The sequence below is a fragment of the Mastigoproctus giganteus genome, chromosome 5 (assembly GCF_048544385.1).
Source record: "Mastigoproctus giganteus isolate SK-2022 chromosome 5, ASM4854438v1, whole genome shotgun sequence".
NCBI lineage: Eukaryota > Metazoa > Arthropoda > Arachnida > Uropygi > Thelyphonidae > Mastigoproctus > Mastigoproctus giganteus.
Window position 1 is genome coordinate 188,669,718 of NC_143579.1, and position 19,738 is coordinate 188,689,455.

At 37.8% G+C, this 19,738-nt stretch overlaps 1 protein-coding gene across 2 annotated transcripts in view; it reads left to right on the top strand.

Annotated features, from left to right (window-relative positions):
• The first annotated feature begins 265 nt into the window (after window positions 1–265).
• The window catches only part of mRpS23 (mitochondrial ribosomal protein S23), a 92,750-nt gene continuing 73,277 nt past the window's right edge, over window positions 266–19,738 (top strand). The window contains exon 1 of one of the 2 annotated variants that reach the window (XM_090373602.1): window positions 266–384. In XM_090373602.1, coding sequence (XP_090229728.1) covers window positions 341–384 — 44 coding nt within the window. In that variant the 5' untranslated portion in view covers window positions 266–340. Of the gene's footprint in view, window positions 385–834; window positions 929–19,738 lie in introns of those variants that run through there. The other variant, XM_090373601.1, reaches the window with a different exon arrangement.

The following is a 19,738-nucleotide window of genomic DNA, read 5'->3' on the forward strand; positions in this document are numbered from 1 at the left end:
AAAAAACAAAAAAAAAAAACAAGAAAGATCTTAAATAAAAAAATAATAATAATAAAACCGTTAAAACTTTCTGTGGAACCCAGTTCAAAAGCTTCAGACTGGTCTTCGTTTTTACTAATTAAAAAAAAAACAAAAAAAAAACACGTATTATTTTTTTCCACTGAAATGTTCTGCCCGGCTATTCTACTCTTAGCGCTAATATCTAAAAAAAGTATAAAATCTTGCTTCCGGTATCCTATATACATTTCGTTTTGTTTGAGTACTGATTTGATTTAGTGAGAGGGCACTAAAGAGATTATTGCTTTTGAAGGAAGTTGGGATTTGTTGATTGTACTTTCGTATGGCTGGTAGTCGTATTCATGGTTTCGCCACAATATATTCTCGGTATATACTTTTTATATTTTTGAGTTCCACTCCTGTGATTGTTCTGTAATATTTTAAAAATCGATGCGATTAGCTTACCGTATTTTCCGGAGTATAAGTCGACCGTGGAAACCATAAAAAATCTTAAAGGAAAACCTAAAACAACAAAAAAAAAAAAAGTTAAGGTAGACATATACCGGGTATAAAAATTCTAAAATTGAAATGATAACACTTATTTTACAGTTATTTAGACGTGAACATCTGTTATCACTCTTGCCCCAATTTAACAAAGGTGCTTTCTTGGTGTCTGTAAGAACTCCCTTTTTTGTTTTAATTAATGAAATTTAATTTTTACCCCTTTTTTAAAAATTATTATTATTAGCCATATGGTGCAAGAAGCCTGAGCCTTCTGCTGCAACAGCCAAAAAAAAAAAAAAAAAAAAAAAATTCATTCCGAGTTACCCAGAGAGGGAGAGGGAGTCTGAAGTAAAAGGGAATCACCAAGAAAGAGAAGAATGATTGATATCCAGCTCAGGACCCTGGGTGTGCCAAGCCCATACCAGATGTGAGTACGTGGGGTTAATTGAACTGAATATGGTGACATATGATTTGCCAAACTCAAAAATATGAAACAAAAGGAACCAATAATAATACATTTTTTATTGTATTTTATATAATTTAAGATCAATCTTCTCCCGAATTGAAACACAGACCCTCTCATGGTGTGTGGCAGACGTAACATGAATGTGTGTATATTTGTCAGCTGTTTGCATTTAGCTGGCGAATCCCCAGCTCTACTCCCCAGATGCATGTTGTCTCACAGACTGCACATTGTAATAGGATTTGTCTGGTAAATGCCAAACAAAAAATTAGTCTCTTGATTTGGAGTATAATGAAATGAAAAACAGAAAACAGTGTATAACCAGTTTGAGAATATTGTGTAAACGTACAAAGGAGGAATTGATTTTATTTAAAAATTAAAAAAAAAAAAAAAAAAAGGGAAAAAGTGGCATCTGTCAAATGCTCTACTAGCAGTCAAAGGTTAATTCCAATATATGCGAAACATGTTATATATACAGGGTGGTCAATAGGTAAGGAAACTTTTGTCTAACTGCTCTTATTATTATTAGCTGTGTGGTGCAAGGAAGCCTGAGGCTTATGCTGCTCCAGCCAAAAAAAAAAAAATTCCCAGTTACCCTAGGGGCTTGCAACTGATGAGTATGGGCTTGGCACACTCAGGGTCCGGAGCTGGATATCATCATTCTTCTCTTTCTTGGTGATTCCCTTCTACTTCTGTCTGCCTCTCTTTTATCATCCCATGTTGCAACAAAGTTTGAACAAGGATGAACCAACAGATTGTGATTTGCTGAGTGGTTTTAGCCGCGAGTGTTATGAACTCAGATATCATTGACAGTGTTTTGGGGACTGACTGAGCCACATTTAAACTAAATAGAACTGTTAATAGTAATAACTGTGTTTATTGCTTTCTTAAGAATCTCAATTGAAGTAGTTTTAGTTGCTACAATGAAGGTATATTCTTTTACAAGGCTTTAAATGCTCCTGGCTTTACAGTCTGGCCTGAATTTTAACATGAGGTATTCTCAGACTTTTTTTTTTTTTTGTTTGATGGAACTGTGACAGCAAAAAGCTACCTTAGACTGCTAAAAGACAGACATGCCATTAATACAGACCACAATCAATTTTCAGCATTGCTTTTTTTATTCAGGATGGGACTCAGCTCACTGTTAAAAAATTATATGCAAATTCTTTCACAGTGTTCCGAAGTTGATGGATCTGATGGTGGGGTTCCACTGAATAGCTTCCTTGATTTAACACCCAGTGATTATGTTTTGTGGGGATTCTTAAGGTATAAAGTATTTAGTAATAAGCACAAGTTTCTGCTGGAGCATCAACAGAGAATAGTTAGGGAACTTGAGAACATTTCTGAGGAATTTTGCCTTACTGTTTGTTATCACAGATTAATTACAGACCTGTTAGTTTAACTTCTGTTCCGGGGAAAATAATGGAGTCACTGGTTAAAGAAGCATTGCAAGATCATTTAGACAATACCGCAGTAATAATTCTGACACAGCATGGGTTTGTTAAGGGGAAATCTTGTCTGACCAATTTGATTGGATACTATAATGTGGACACAGAGGAACTGGATGCAAAAAATAATTTTGATATCATATACTTAGATTTCAGGAAAGCTTTCGATACTGTTGCACATGGAAAACTACTGTGTAAATTGGAGCAGTATGGTATTAAGGGTAAGTTGCTACAATGGATAAAAGAATGGTTGAGTGGGAGACAATAGAGAATGGTAAACAATGGACACTGCACTTTGTGGACTAATGTTATTAGTGGAGTTCCCCAGGGTTTGGTGCTAGGTCCATTGTTGTTTGTGTATTAATGAATGATATTGATGAAGGTCATCATCAGCCATTTTCAATCCACTGCAGGATGAAGGCCTCTCCAGCAACTTTCCAGTTCCTTCTGTTTTGAGCACTGGCCATCCATTTACTACCCACAAACTCATGAATTTCATCTATCCATCTCCGCTGTTGTCTTCCAGGTTTTCTTCTAGCTCCGTTTGGGTACCATTCTGTTATTTTCTTAGTCCATCTGTCATCATGTCTTTGAGCTATGTGTCCTGCCCAAGACCATTTTAGTTCTTTAGTTTTGATAAGAATGTCCTTTACTTGAGTTTGCTGCCTAATCCATGTGTTTCTTTTCTTATTTAACAGTCTGATTCCCAATATAATTCGTTCCATTCTTCGCTGTGTAGTTCTCAGCTTCTCTTCCATTCTTTTGGTGAGTGCCCAAGTTTCACTTCCATAAGTCATGGTGGGGAGTATACATTGGTTCATTATTTTACGTTTCAGACAAACTGGGATATTGCTCTTCAGTATGTGACTATATTTCCTGAATGCTATCCATCCAAAATTTATTCTTCTCTTGACTTCCAGCCATTTATCGTTATTACAGCTAATAACTTGTCCCAGATAAGTATATGACTCCACCTTTTCAATTACTGCTCCTTCAATCATTATTTCCCTTTCTGTGGCATACTTGTTCATCATTACTTTTGTTTTAGCCATATTCATCTTTAGTCCAAAATCCTTACTAACTGTGCATAACTGATAAGATTTTCCTCTAATTCTTTGGGATCGTGGCTTATGACCACAATGTCATCTGCAAATCGTAAATGGTTTAGGTACTCTCCGTTCACATTGACTCCTTTCTGCAACCAGTCTAATCTTCTGAAAGCTTCCTCGAGGGCAGCAGTAAACAGCTTCGGAGATATTATCTCCGTGTTGAACTCCTTTCTCGATTTTAAGTTTCCTACTGTCTTTGTCTAGTCTAATAAAGGAGGTAGCATTCTCATATTTTCTTCAAAATCATAATATGTGGGGTATCTATGCCTTGTCTTTCCAGTGCCCGTTGCCTTATTCTGTATGGAGTCAAATGCCTTTTCATAATTCACAAATGCCAGGCACAATGGTGTTTTATATTCATTTGCTTTCTCCATTAGCTTTGATATTACGTGAAGGTGATCCATAGTTGAGAATCCTGTCTTAAAGCCAGCTTGCTGTTTCGGTTGATTCTCATCAAGTATTCTTTCTAATCTGTTAGTAATGACCTTTGTGAACAATGTGTAGATGTGGGATAACAAGCTAATTGATCTATAATTTCCTAATTTCCAATTTCTGATTTATCACCTTTCTTATGTAGCAAAACTATGATTGCATTATTCCACTGCTTAGGTGCCACGCCTTTTCTAATGCATTTTGTGAAGAGCCTTGCCAGTGTTTGTGTAATGTCTCTTCCTCCCAATTTTAACAACTCTACAGTAACTTCATCTTCCCCCGGGTCTTTCTGATTCTTCATTTTCGTCAATGCATGTTCTACCTCATCAGGAAGAATATTGGGTATGTCGTATGTGTTGCTAATTTGCAATCCACCTTCCCAACTGCTGGCATCATTTCCTCGCTCCTTGTATAATTCTCTATAGTAGTCTTCTGCTATTTGAATTATGCCTTCTCTGCCGTTTATAAGCACACCATCGCTATTCTTCAGTTTCAGTATCATTTGTCTTTCTGTATTACTGCTCATGGCTGCTGATTTAAATCCTTTGTTTTCCCTTACTGCTTGTTCTAGCTTTTTTGTGTTAAATCTTCTTATGTCCTCTCTGAGTCTCTTTCTAATGGCTTTGTATACTCAGTATACTCAATTTCTCCTTGTCAGTGTTTATCATTTTTCGCCTTCGGTTCATCATAACAAGTGTTTCTTGACTAATTTTTTCTTCCTTGGATTTCTTTTTCCCTATAGGTTTCTTGGGCTTTATCATTTTTAGAAAGTTGTAATATTCCTCGTCGATATCTTGGTCCTGAGCAGTCTGCAGAAGCTCAAACTTGTTCTTAAGTTCTAGTACATACTACTTTTTCTCCTCTTCTGTTATCTCAAAGACCTTTGTATTATTTACTCGAGTCAGTTTTTTCCTTTCCTACATCTATATCAAGTGTATATCTTATCATTCTGTGATCACTTCCAACATTTACCTTATTCAGGATGGTAACGTCATTCACAATATATCTCCTGTTAGTGAGGATGAAGTCGATTTCATTAGTTGTTAATCCATTTGGACTCTTCCATGTCCACTTTCTGTTCACCCTTTTCTTGAAAAAAGTGTTCATTACTGACAATCCTTGATGAAGGTATATCAGACTTAATGTCCAAGTTTGCAGATGATATAAAGGTTGGCAGGATTCTTAACGACAGTATGCTACTGCAACAGGATCTAGATAAATTTAGCAAATGGGCTGAGTAGTGACAACTGAAGTTTAACATTGACAAATGTAAAGTACTGCGTATGGGTAGCAGTAACCGAAGAGAAACGTACCAACTGTGTTTCTCTACACTCAGGGAAGTGGAGAATGAGAAGGCCTTGGGGGTATTTTGTGCAGTCAGATATGAAGTTCACTGACAAGTGCAGAGAGGATGCCAGAGCAGTTCAGGTTGTCTTGTCAATGATATACAGGAATTTTGCTAGCAGGGATAAGGAGGTTATTATCCCCCCTGTATAAGGCAGTGGTCAGGCCACAGCTTGAGTACTGCATACAGGTCTGAAAGCCTCATTTTAGGAACGATGTAGAGTTGCTAGAATGAGTACAGAGAAGGGCAACAAGACTGGTATGGAGGAACAAAGGGGGGGGTGCTCTTACAAAGAAAGGCTTAAGTTCTGCAAATTGCAGCATCTGAAGACTAGGTACCTGCGAGGTGATCTGATTGAGGTGTATAAGGTCATGAATGGATTGAGCAGGCTCAATGTTGATGGATTCTTCCTCTTGCTCAAAGCTGAGGTGGCGTAAACTGAAATTGAGGAAAGACATTTGTCCTGGAAATTTACCTCTAGCCAAATTTCCTTTGGAGCTAATGGATGGGTGAAATGGGAAGGTTTTTTTTTTTTTGCTGATGCTGTATAAGCTTGCTTTCTTGTATGATATGTCTCTACTAATGCTAATCACTCTGTTCTCTAAAGAATACAGTTTTGCAAAAACCAAAAGGGTGGCTATTTTGGACAGATGTAAAATTGTTTTCATATATATATATATGTATATATACACACCCTTTCTACCATGCTAGCATTAATTAAAATGCACTGACCTACCATTAATATATGTACACACCTCCATTGATGATTAGTCACGTCCTTCCCATGCACCACATGTTAGGCACAATTATAAATATGCTTGTGCTTTTCATATATGATATGCATAAGCATTTTGTATATATATGTAGGGTTGAATTAATAAGTCAGTTAAGTGTGAAGATGGAAGTGTAAATTACACAAAATGCCAAAAACTAATAGCAAAGGATAGCAGAAATATGAGAAATTGAAGGTGTGAAAAAGAATGTGAATATCCTATATGTTATAATGAATTAAGTAAAATTATAGGCTGAATTGTAAAGCCTGTAAAGTAAAAATGATTAAGTCAAAATTATTAAATTAATAAAAGCAATAGTAGCAAGCATCAGATATGGGTGGACCAATTTGGATATAAGTCGAAAAAAGGGGTTAGAGTAAATATGCAATTAAATCTGATGTTAGCAAAAGTAAATATTGATACGTGATCAGATATTTCATCAGGGGACTACACCTGATCATGCATCTCACAAAGTATGGACCATGTGCATACTTTGTGAGAGTTATACTGCTTTCCCCCTATTGATCCCACTTAGTTTATTCTTAAATTTCTTCTCTTCTACAGATATGGACAAGTATAGAAACGCAGTCCTTGTTGCATGACCAGGTGTAGTCCCCTGATCAAATATCTGATCATGTATTAGATATATGTGTGTTAATTTGTCCCCCCCCATATCTGATGCTTGCTACTATTGCTTTTATTAATTTAATCATTTTGACTGAATCATTTTTACTTTACAGGTCACTCCTCTCTAATTGGCTTTACAATTTAGCCTGTAATTTTATTTAAAACCCCAGGGGCTCACATCTGGTGAGTATGGGCTTGGCACACCCAGTCCTCAGCTGGATATTGTCATTCTTCTCTTTCTTGGTAATTCCCTTCTACTTCTGACTCTCTCTCTCTCTTGGGATAATTGAGAAATTTTCTTTTTTTTTTTTTTTTGTTGGTTCAGCATAAGCCTCAGGCTTCCTTGCACCATATGGCTAATAATAATAATAATTCATTATACCATATAGGATATTCATATTCTTTTTCATCCTACAATTTCTTATATTTCTGCTATCCTTTCTTATTAGCTTTTGGCATTTTGTGTAATTTACACTTCCATTTAACCCCAGGGGCTCACATCTGGTGAGTATGGGCTTGGCACACCCAGGGTCCTCACCTGGATATCATCATTCTTCTCTTTCTTGGTGATTTTCTCTCTCTCTCTCTCTCTCTCAGGGTAACTCAGAATTTTTTTTTTTTTGGCTGGTACAGCATAAGCCTCAGGCTTCCTTGCACCATATGGCTAATAATAATCTTCACACTTAACTGATTAATTAAATCAACCCTACATATATAAACTTTTGCATTCTCTGCTGCTGCTTTGCGTGCTCAGGTGCATTTGTCATATCTTATTTATCTGCTGGAAGTCAGAACTTTGTTCCTCAAACCATTCCTGCACAACAAGTGCCCGATGGCTCGGTGCATTGTCATCTTGGAAGACACCATCACCATTCAGGAAAAAGTGTAACATAGCAGGGTGTACAGTCAGCAAGCAGTTGATGATAGTGGAGATTAGTGATATGCTGTTCAACATGCACCAGGGGTTCCAAGTTCCTGCTAGTGAAACATGCCCCACACCATACAACTGCCTCCACTGGCCTGCACTTTTGATACCGTGCATGATGGATCAAGAGCCTCATGTCGTTGACGCCAAATCCGGACACGGCCATCCATGGTGTGGAGTAAATAATTTGACTCATCTGACCAGGACACCTTCTTCCAGTCTTCTAACGTCCAACTTGCATGCTCTTTGCACCAGGCAAGTCTTTTACGCCGCTGAAACTTGTTTAGGAGAGGATGCCGTAGGGGTCATCTGCTGGTATAGCCATATGTGTGAGCATGCGACGCATGGTTATGCCAGATATTGTTCCGGATTGGCCCATGTTGTATTGGTTAGTCAACTCTTCAAGTGCTGCGCCTGTTTGCCTGTACGAGTCAGACCCAGCGCTCACCTTTAACTTCAACCTTTTGCTGATCTTTGCAGATTTGCCATCGGGTCGTTGTTTGACCATTTTGATGCCAGTCCTGGTACACTTTAACTACGGCGGCTCTCGAACACCTCACTAGTTCAGCCATTTGGGAAATTGAGGCACCAGCTCGTCGAGCTGCCACAATCTGTTCTTCATCAAAGTTCGATAAATCCTTCCTTTTACCCATCATGCTTGGAATTTTACTACCTACTGAACATATATATATATACAGTAAACCCCCGCTATTCGCTGGGGTTACATTCCTGAGAAATGCCACGAATACTGAGTTATTGCTCCCATAGTAATAAAGGGGTTCCGTTCCAAAGTATGAAATATATAAGAAAAACTAGTCTAAAATTTTGTCTATGTATGTATTATATGTACCTTCATAATATGACTATGTACATAGTGAATTGCAAGGATATGGCATCCAAATGAAAATAAGAAACAATTTAATATTAAATGTAATATTTATTAGAAATTTCAAACAAATCTTTCAAACCAGTGCCTTTGCTAGCTAAAAAACTTATCCCGCCAGTGCTATCACCAGTTTCGCTAAAGTGTTGATAAAGGAGTTTTGCCTTTTCACGAATGATGAGTGAACTTAATGGAATTTTATTTTGAGTTCGGTCTTCTATCCACAGATTTAAAGCTTTTTCTATTTTTTTTTAAATTTAACATCACGAGTTAGAGCAAATTTTTGAAGCAATTATCACGTTTTCACGGACACTACGGCCGATTTTTTTTCTTCCGATTTTTTGATTGATCATACTGTTGGCTCATTGATTTTATAATGTTTTGCCACTTAGGAGACACTTTCACCATTAGAAATTTTATCTAATAACTCAATTTTATTCGCTAATGTCATGACCTTCTTTGATATTTTCACATTTCCCTCGTTATTCTAGCCATATTTTTGTACGGGTTAGAAAGAACTTGTCCACAATAAAGTCACTTTCTTCTGTTAACACACTCGAAAAAGTCTGTTTTACACTGCTAAACGGTACTTTTGTAAGCATATAAATTTATAAATTGATAAATTTATTCACTTTATAAGCATATAAATTAAAAGCAAACGATGAAACCTTCCATGAAAAGCGCATAACACATACTGAACAAGGATTAGCGAGAAACATCCACACTCGCGATTTTGTCACCCCTCTCCCCCCCCACCCACTGAGCGCTGTTTTGACTGGGAAAGATAATTTTAGCCACGCCCATGTTTTTTTACGGCGAAAAATTTCACGGCGCTTTAAAATTCACATTTTTTTAGGTTTCATTTTATATTAAATCGGCGACTGCGAATACGCGAAACCGCGAATACAGATACCGTGAATAGCAGTGGTTTACTGTATATATGTATATGGATAAGCAGATTAGAGTAGGAGTTGAGCTGACCACGTCAGATGTAGTAAATGGAAAAAATTAAATAGGTACCTGTAAAATAAAATAAAAATAATACAAATAGTGCTTAATGCTATAGATCCGATGATTTTAACTTCTCCGTCACGGATCAGTAGCCAAAACCATAGGTAATACAGCAAGAAGTAAGGCCTCTTGTTTCTGATATGAAATATACATAGCAAGAGGTAAAAAAGCAAGCTACGCAAGTGGAAATTTAAATAGCCAGCTACACAAGAGGAATTTAAACAAAAGTAATATAAATAAAGAAAGGAAAATGACAAAGGAGGACAACTTACTATGCTGCCAAGCAGGAGCTGGTGATATGGACTGAGGGGAGTAAACGTCAGCTTGGCTGTATCGGTGAACCAAAGAAGTTAGCAAATTAGTTCTCTGCATATTTATAACGTTAAAGTAACCCCAAGTGTGGGAGGGGAGAAGGTGTAAATCGGTCAAAGTTAACGTTACCAGTGTGATGGGGAGGATGGCAATTAAACAAATGAAGCATAAACAATCCAGGATAGAGGAGAAATACAAAACTGACAACAAAGTTGCTCACGAGAAATAAAAAAAACATAGGGTGTAAGAACATTAAAAAGTAATTATATTATTATTATTAGCCATATGGTGTAAGGAAGCCTGAGGCTTATGCTGCACCAGCCAAAAAAAAATTTCTGAGTTACCCTGAGAGAGAGAGAGAGAGAGAGAGAGAGAGAGTCAAACATAGAAGAGAATCATCAATAAGAGAAGAATGATGATATCCAGCTCAAGACTTTGGGTGTGCCAAGCCCATACTCACCAGATGTGAGCCCCTGGTTTGGAAGAAGAGGAATACAGTGGTTCTCGGGCAGTCTGGGGGTGCGAAACCCGTACCACTAGTAGTACCTTGGACATGGGTCTATGAGTAATGTTATATTATAAAAAATATGTTTTTCCAACTACTTATGTTGTTGTTTTTGGTTTTTAGGAGCATTAGCAACTAAGGCCATATTGCTCCGGGATATGCGGTGGTCAGTCCCTGACCTTTCCGCATCCTCCGTATTTGGTGGTGACGGGCTCGAACCCCGGTCTAATCAAGAAGCGTGTGCTATGCACTGCTGCTTCTTCCCACCTGGCTACGGAGGCGCCCCAACCCAACTACTTATAAAAAATATAAGTAGTTGGAAAAACCGAATTCTTGGAATAGACGAAAATGAAAAGGGCAACTTAGCTTTATGATCACCTGCATTGGATTAGCGGCGGTTTATGACCTTGTCCTCTGGAGACTGGGGTGGGGGCGTATACAATACTGCACTGGCGTTCTGTTTGTCCCTTTACCCTATTTATAGATTGTCTTGTATTCACTGAACCATAAATTTATTTCGGGATTTCTAAGAATTTTGGAAACGGGAGTTCTAAGAACTTTAAATGCATTTCGGGACTTCTAATAACGTTGAATGGATTTCTTGACTTCTAAGAACTTTATACATTTCAGGACTTTAAGAATATTGTATGCATTGTGGAATGTCTAAGAACTTTGTATGCAGATCACTTTATCATTCATAAACTAAAATCAGTTAGAAATGAACCTTTCCTTCGGAAACACATATGCTAACAAAAGAAAGTGTCTCTTGATTTGCGAAAAGTGGAAATTATTCGTGAGTTAGAATGTGGTGCAAAAAATGTTGAAGTGTATAAAAAGTTTTCTTTATCTTCTTCAAGTGTATTGACATTGTGGAAGAATAAAGATATTTACATATCAGCACTGGAAAAGAGCATAACCGAAAAAAAAAAAAATTAGAAATTGAGAGTTTGTAGATGTTGATGAAGCATTACTTCAATGGTTCACTACACAAAGAAGTGCTGGATTTTCAATAGATGGTCCGATCTTGAAGGCTCAAGAAGAAAAATTTGCTAAACAACTTGGACACGAGGATTCTTTATGTAACAATGGTTGGCTGAATCGATTTAAAAACCAACATAACATCGTTTATGAAAAAAATTAGTGGAGAATCTTGATCTGCAGATCCAATAATGGCAAATGAATGGATTGACTGTATTTGGGCAGGAATCAGGAAAGATTTCAATTATAAAGACATCTGCAATGCCGACGAAACAGGACTGTTTTATAATTTGATACCTGACAATACATTTAAATTCAAAGGGGAAAAAATGTGTTGGTGGAAAAAAATCAAAGGCTCGCTTGACGGTACCTGTATGCACAAATATGACAAGAACTGATAAAAAAAAAAAAACTGTTTGTTATCGGAAAATCGTTAAAGCCTTGGTGTTTCAAAAATGTAAGGAAACTTCCTGTGGATTACACTGCGAACAAAAAAGCTTGGATGACTTCGGATATTTTTCGGCAATACGTAAATGACTGGAATAAGGAGCTGGTCAAACAGAAGAAAAATATTTTATTGTTAGTTGAAAACTGTCCTGCACATCCCCAGATTCAAAATTTGTCCAGCATTAAGCTAGTGTTTCTTCCTCCCAATGCGACATCAGTTTTACAAACAATGGACATAAGTGTAATCAAGAGTTTTAAAGGATTTTATAAAAGATTTCTAGTTCTACATCTGATCAGTCAAAGAGAACAGAAACTTAGTCTATATTGATATTGGATGCTATAAGTTTGTTGAATGATGCGTGGAACAGCGTTACTTCGACAACCATATCGAATTGCTTCAAGAAATCGAAATTAAATTCAAATGAAATTTCAATCGTAGATGAAGATGATGGAAACGGAGAAAATAACTTGCCATTATCTAAATGGTTGCTACTTAACAATGTAGGTTTTAATACAGATAACATCGATGAATTTGTATGAGTCGATGACAACTTGGTAACTAGTGGTCTTCCTACAGAGAGTGATATTGTATATGCTGTGCTCAACAATGACAATAACGACGATGATTGTGATGATGATGATATGATGACAAGTGAATCAAAATCAGTGCCGACAATCTCACAAGCTCATGGTACAATGGACATCGTCAATTTTTTGAAGGAACTGAGGCAAGTAATGAGACTTTTAAAGCATTGAGTGTTTTAAGGGGAAACTTAAGAAATATCAAAGTGAAATCTTTAAAACAAACATCAATTTTGTTTTTAATTACAGAGAAATAATTTAGTATTAAGTGTATGGTTTTAAAATTACAGACAAATAAATTAGCATTAGTAGAGGCATATGATGCAAGAAAGCAAGCTTATGCAGCATCAGCCAAAAAAAAAAAAAAACACTTTCACTTCACCCATCCATTCGTTCGAAATACCTGTCCAGCTGAGCCTTAAATTTATTTAGGCTATCAACTTCCACAACAAGGGATGGAAGTCTGTTCCACCAACCAACTACCAATTGTTTATTATTAAGTGTATTGTAGTTTATACAAGTATATTAATACAAATAATATGTAGGTGTATTATTTTTTTCTCTCTAATATTTCTTTTGTTTTTTGAATCTATCTTTTTATCAAGTTATTGAGAATTTAAAAAAATAGGAAGTAGATTTAACTCATCACTGATATAAAGTGTTCATTGTTTAATGGTCCCAGGGGTTTCCCCATCTCCTCTATCACGGATACAGTGAGTAATGGTTATAAGGAGGAAATTCGTCGGTCCCTTGATGCTCATTATAACCAAGTTCGACTGTATTTGAATGCACTTTTTTTTGAGATGTTGGAGTGCCCAGTGGGAATTTCCTTTGGTTTTGGCTGCTGACCTTTGATGAAGAAGTTAAAATCATCAGATCTATAGAATTAAGTACTATTTTTTTTATTTTATTTTATTTTACAGGTACCTATTTAAATTTTTCCATTGTTACTATATCTGATGTGGTCGGCATTTCTCAACTCGTACTCTAATCTACTCATCTATATTCTATTATGACCATTGGGTATATCTGCTATTACTAGCAGTTCCTCTTGCCCATAAACCATCCCAATATTTTAATATATCACTCCTTTTTAAATGATCATTCTTTTTAAACTGTTACTATTCACTACAACCACTTGTTATTAATACACTGTGTGTGTGTTTGTATATATTAGCATTAGTAGAGGCATATGATGCAAGAAATCAAGCTTGTATAGTATCAGCCAAAAAAACCAAAGAAAACCTTCCCATTTCACCCATCCATTAACTTCAAATGTTTGTCTAGTTCTGACTTGAATTTATTTAAGCTGTCAACTTCTACATATGGAAGTTTGTTCCACCATTCAACCACCCACTGGCTAAAGGCAAATTTCTGCACATCTATTCTACAACTGTCTTTCTTCAATTTGAATTTATGCCTCCTCAGGTGACTAATCTGGGCAAGAGGAAGAATCACATCAGCACTGCACTTGCTCAAACCATTCAAGCCATATACACCTTAATAAGACCACGTCGCAGGTGCGAGGTGGTCTGATTAAGATCTGGTCTAGTCTCCAGACACTAATTTGCAAAACTTAAGCCTTTCTTTGTAAGAGCAACCCTTTGTTCCATTCACCAATCTCATTGTCCTTCTCTGTACTCATTCCAGCAGCTTTACATCATTCCTAAATTCAGACCTCCAGACCTGTATATAATACTCAAGGTGTGGCCTGACCATTGCCTTATACAAGGGGATAATCACCTCCTTATCCCTGTTAGAAAAATTCCTGTATGTCATTGACAACACACCATGAGCTACTCTTCCATGTTGTCTGCACTGCTTAGAAAACTTCATATCTGACGGCACAATTACCCCCAGGTCTTTTTCATTCCATACCACCCCAAGTGTAGTAACACACATTTGATACGTTACTCTGGGGTTACTGCTATCCATATGCAGTACTTTACATTTGCCTATGTTAAAACTTCAGTTACCACCTCTCAGCTGATCTGCTCAACTTTTCTAGATCCGTTACAGTAGCATACTGTCTTTACAGTCATTAACAACCCTGCCAATCTTTGTATCATTTGCAAACTTGGACATTAAGCCTGATATACCTCCATCAGTATCATTAATAAATACAGTAAACAACAAAAGACCCAACACCGAACTGGGACTACACTAATAATATTAGTCCACGAAGAGCGGTGTCCATTGATCACCACTTCTGTCTTCTCTCGCTCAACTATCCCTTTATCCATAGCAGCAATTTGCCCTTAATGTCATACCGCTCCAATTTGTATAGTAGTCTTCTATATTAAAAAAGTAAGAGATTACCTCAATATTTTTCATGGAATGCTTCCAGTCAATTCTCTCCCAAATGTGACGAATAAAATAAGATGAAAAAAGATGAAAAAAACGAATTAATGAATTCCCTCACTCATAGAGATATGACCAAATCTGATGGGCAACGGAATCGAAAGCCGAGAGCCCCAACACAACACCGAAGCACATCAAACCACCGCAGCAAGATCACGAGTGCGAGAAGACATTGTGTCTGAATAAATAGTTAAAACTGTTTCCAATAATAAATAATTAAAATTAAAAGGATTAAAAGTTACAATTTGGATGAATACTCAAACGAAATGCACAGCTGTGAAATTAGTAAGAATTTTACCAATTCTTAAGTAGTCTTCTATAGGCAATAATATCAAAGGTTTTTGTAAAATCCAAGTATACGATATTAAAATTCTTTTTAGCATCCAGTTCCACTGTGACTACATCATAGTATCTTTTTTTTTTTTTGGTAGTTGTCGCATTGGCTTCTGTGGCCATAGTGCACCTCCCAAGGTTTTTGCAGTACTTTGATCCAAGCCTGACGCGGGATTCGAACCTGTGACCTTTGGGTTGCCAGGCAGGCACTTTACCCACCTGGCTAGCCCGGTTGGCTCATAGTATCCAATCAAATTGGTCAGACAAGACTTCCCCTTTACAAACCCGTGCTGTGTCTGAACTATAACTGCAGTCTTGTCTAGATGATCCTGCAGTGCTTCTTTAACCAGTGCCTCCATTAATTTCCCTGGAACAGAAGTTAAACTAACAGGTCTATAATCACTTGTGTCACACTTTGGTGATCCTCCTTTGTGAATTGGGGTCATATTTGCACATCTCCAGTTCAAGGAAGCTCTCATAATTATGGTTAAGGTTTTGCTTACTTCCCTTGCTGCCTCCTTTAATATAACTGGATAGATCCCATCCATTCCAGGTGCCATTCTCATGTTTAACTTCAACAATTTCTCCTCAACTTTTCTCTCAATTATTACAAAATCATTTGGCTCGCTGCCAGAGTTTGATAAACTTCTGGCATTCTCCTCCCTGAATAGCTGATCATGTGTGAATGTAGATTCAAAATACTCATTGTTTGTCAGCTATTTGACCAGGATCCTCAACAGTCAAACCATTGACACCAAGTGGACCAATATGATTGATCCCCTTCCTTCCTTCTACAATTTACGTAAGTAAAGAACACTTAACAAGTTTTGAATTACTTAACAAGTACAGGTCACTGCTGAAAAAAGCCGTGAATTAGGGTTGAATATGAAAGTGTCTGCAATTCTGCCCAGACACGATAGGAGGGAGTATATGATGAGAGCCTTGTCGATCAGTTCGGCCCTGGAAAGACTGTGCAAGGCTCAAGGAGTAGAATTTTTTTCAGCCTGGACTGTACTTGTTAACAGGAGAGACTGCTTCTACAGGGATGGGATACACTTAAATAGAAAGGGTGCAAGAATATTTGCTGATTCTATCGAGGCAGTGTTAGGTGGGTCGGAAAACTGCTAGCTTGGGAGGAGACAAAGACTAATAGATTAACAGTATCCACTGGCAGAGGTGAAAGAGATTCTTGCACTGCTTCTATTGGAATGAACAGAAGCTTGAAAAACAAGATGCAGAATATTTCAGAGACTGCTGGGAGTCATTACGGTACAAGTAAATACATGGGTTGTGTTAGTGTAGGTAAGAATAGAAACAGGTGCATGTATACTTGCGTGTACACCAATGCTAGGAGTTTAGTAAATAAATTTGATGAATTTGAGGTATTGCTCAAAACATCAAAGGCAGATATTGTTGGGATATCAGAGACGTGTCACACAGATATAAGGAATGCAGAACTGAAGTTTGGGGAGTAAAATGTCTACAGAAAGGATAGACAGGATAGGAAGGGAGGATGGGTTATGCTATTAATTAAGAAACACATAAAATCCAAGGAAGTGAAGCCAGTCGACATCGCTGGACAGTAGTGTCGAGTCAGTTTGGTGTGACATAAGCATTGGGAGATCAAAATTGAGAGGAGTGTGCTATAGGCTTAATGACTCTGATGAGTATAATAAGAAACTGTACAGGGAAATGGAGTGGGCCAGTAAATCAGAGAGTCTTATAATGGGGGATTTTAATTTCCCAGATACTGACTGGAATTTGGGGGCTGGTCACTCACACACTAGCAAGGCTTTTGTGGATTTATTGGATGATTGTTTTCTACATCAGCATGTTTGGGAAGCAACTAGAGGGAGTAATACTCTTGATTTGATTATCAGTAGTGATTCTTCATGCATTAAGAATCTGCAGATAAATGAACCACTAGGTGGCAGTGATCACAGTTTTCTGAAGTGGGATTTACTCAAACAGGTATTGGGCAGGTCGTGCCTGACCAATTTGATTGGATACTATGATGTAGTCACAAAAGAACTGGATGCAGGGAATAACTTTGATATTATATATTTGGATCTTAGAAAGGCTTTTGATACTGTTGCACATGGAAGACTGCTGCACAAATTGGAGCAGTGTGGCATTGGAGGCAAATTGCTGCTATGGATAAGGGGATGGTTGAGTGGCAGAAGACAGAGAGTGGTAATCAATGGACACTGCTCAACGTGGACTAATGTTATTAGTGGAGTTCCTCAAGGTTCAGTGTTGGGTCCATTGTTGTTTTCGGTGTTTATGAATGATATTGATGATGGGATATCAAGTTTAATGTCTAAGTTTGCAGATGATACAAAGGTTGGCAGGGTCGTTAAGGACACTACTGACGCTATGCTGCTGCAACAGGATCTGGAAAGGTTGAACAGATGGGCTGAGAGGTGGCAAATGAAGTTTAAAATTGACAAATGTAAAGTATTACATATGGGTAACAGTAACCCCAGAGCAATGTGTCAACTCTGCGGTACTACACTGACAGTGGTGGAGAATGAAAAGGACCTGGGGGTAATTGTGCAGGCAGATATGAAGTTCTCTGAGCAGTGCAGACGAGCTGCAAGAGTAGCTCATGGTGTCTTGTCAATGATATACAGGACTGAGACAGGAATATTTCTAGCAGGGATAAGGAGGTGATTATTCCCTTGTATAAGGCAATGGTTAGGCCACATCTTGAGTACTGTATACAGGTCTGGAGGCCTCATTTCAAGAAGGATGTAGAGCTGCTGGAACGGGTACAGAGAAGGGCAACAAGATTAGTAAATGGAACAAAGGGTTGCTCTTACGAAGAAAGGCTTAAGTTTTGCAAATTACAGAGTCTGGAGACTAGGCACCGGCGAGGTGATCTGATAGAGGTGTATAAGGCTTTGAATGGTTTGAGCATGCTCAATGCCAATGGGATTCTTCATCTTTCTCAGAATAATCACCTCAGAGGGCATAAATTCAAATTGAGGAAGGACGGATGTCGGATAGATGTGCGGAAATTTGCCTTTGGCCAGCGGGTGGTTGGTTGGTGGAACCGACTTCCATCACTTGTTGTTGAAGTTGATAGCCTAAACAAATTTAAAGCTCAACTGGACAGGTATTTCGAACGAACGGAGGGGTGAAATGGGAGAGGGTTTTTTTTTTTTTTTTTTGGCTGATGCTGAATAAGCTTGCTTTCTTGCATCATATGCCTCTACTAATGCTAATGCTAGGTAACTACCATTAGGGGTAAAGGGAAGAGTAATTGATTTCGTAAAGGCGACTACGATGGACTGAGACAGTATTTAAATTCTATACAGTGGGACCAACTGATAATGTTACCAACAGCAAATTCAAAATGGGAAGCATTCAGAGAACTTATCTGGAAGCTACTAGGCTTTACATACCAACTAAGAAATATTGTTCAAGGTTTAAGCCTAAGTGGATATCAGATGAACTAATGAGATATATTGCAAAGAAGAAAAATGAATAGGATACATACAAATTAACACATGAAACAGAAGCCTATGATAGATACAAGTTGATCTGTAACCAAGTTACAAAGGAGGTTAGGCAGGTGAAGGCAGATTACGAGAAATCTTTTGCAAAGGATGCAAAGAAAAACAGCAAAGAGTTCTTTATTTATGTTACTAATATCGATGGGTCAACTGTTGATGATCCTGCTCAGGTAGCTAACAAACTAAATGAATATTTTGCATCGACATTCACACATGAGGAGTTATTCAGCGAGCGGAATGCCAGAAGTGTATTCAACTCTGGCAGTAAGCTAGATAATCTTGTAATAACTGAAAGTAAAGTGGAGGAGAAATTGTTGAAGATAAACACAAGAAAGGCACCTGGGGTGGATGGGATCTATCCAGTTTTATTAAAGGAGGCAGCAAAGGAAGTAAGCAAACCCTTAGCCATAATTATGAGAGCATCCTTGGACTCAGGGGAGGTACCCACAGACTGGAGATGTGCAAATGTGACCCCAATTCACAAAGGAGGATCAAAGGCTGACACAAGTAATTATAGACCTGTAACTTTAACTTCTGTTCCCGGAAAATTAATGGAGGCACTGGTTAAAGAAGCACTGCAGGATTATCTAGACAAGACTTCAGTTATAGCTCGGACACAGCATGGTTTTGTTAAGGGGAAGTCTTGCCTGACCATTTTGATTGGCTACTATGATGCAGTCACAAAAGAACTGGATGCAGGGAATAACTTTGATATTATATACTTGGATCTTAGAAAGGCTTTTGATACTGTTGCACATGGAAGATGCTGCACAAATTGGAGCAGTGTGGCATTGGTGGCAAATTTTTGCTATGGATAAAGGGATGGTTGAGTGGCAGAAGACAGAGAGTGGTAATTAATGGACACTGCTCATCGTGGACTAATGTTATTAGTGGAGTCCCTCAGGGTTCAGTGTTGGGTCCATTGTTGTTTTCTGTATTTATAAATAATATTGATGATGGTATATCAAGCTTAATGTTCAAGTTTGCAGATGATACGAAGGTTGCAGGGTTGTCAAGGACACTACTGACACTATGCTGCTGCAACAGGATCTGGAAAGGTTGTGCAGATGGGCTGAGAGGTGGCAAATGTAATTTAACACTGACAAATGTAAAATATTGCATATGGGAAACAGGAACCCCAGAGCAACGTATCAACTCTGTGGTACTACACTGACAGTGGTAGAG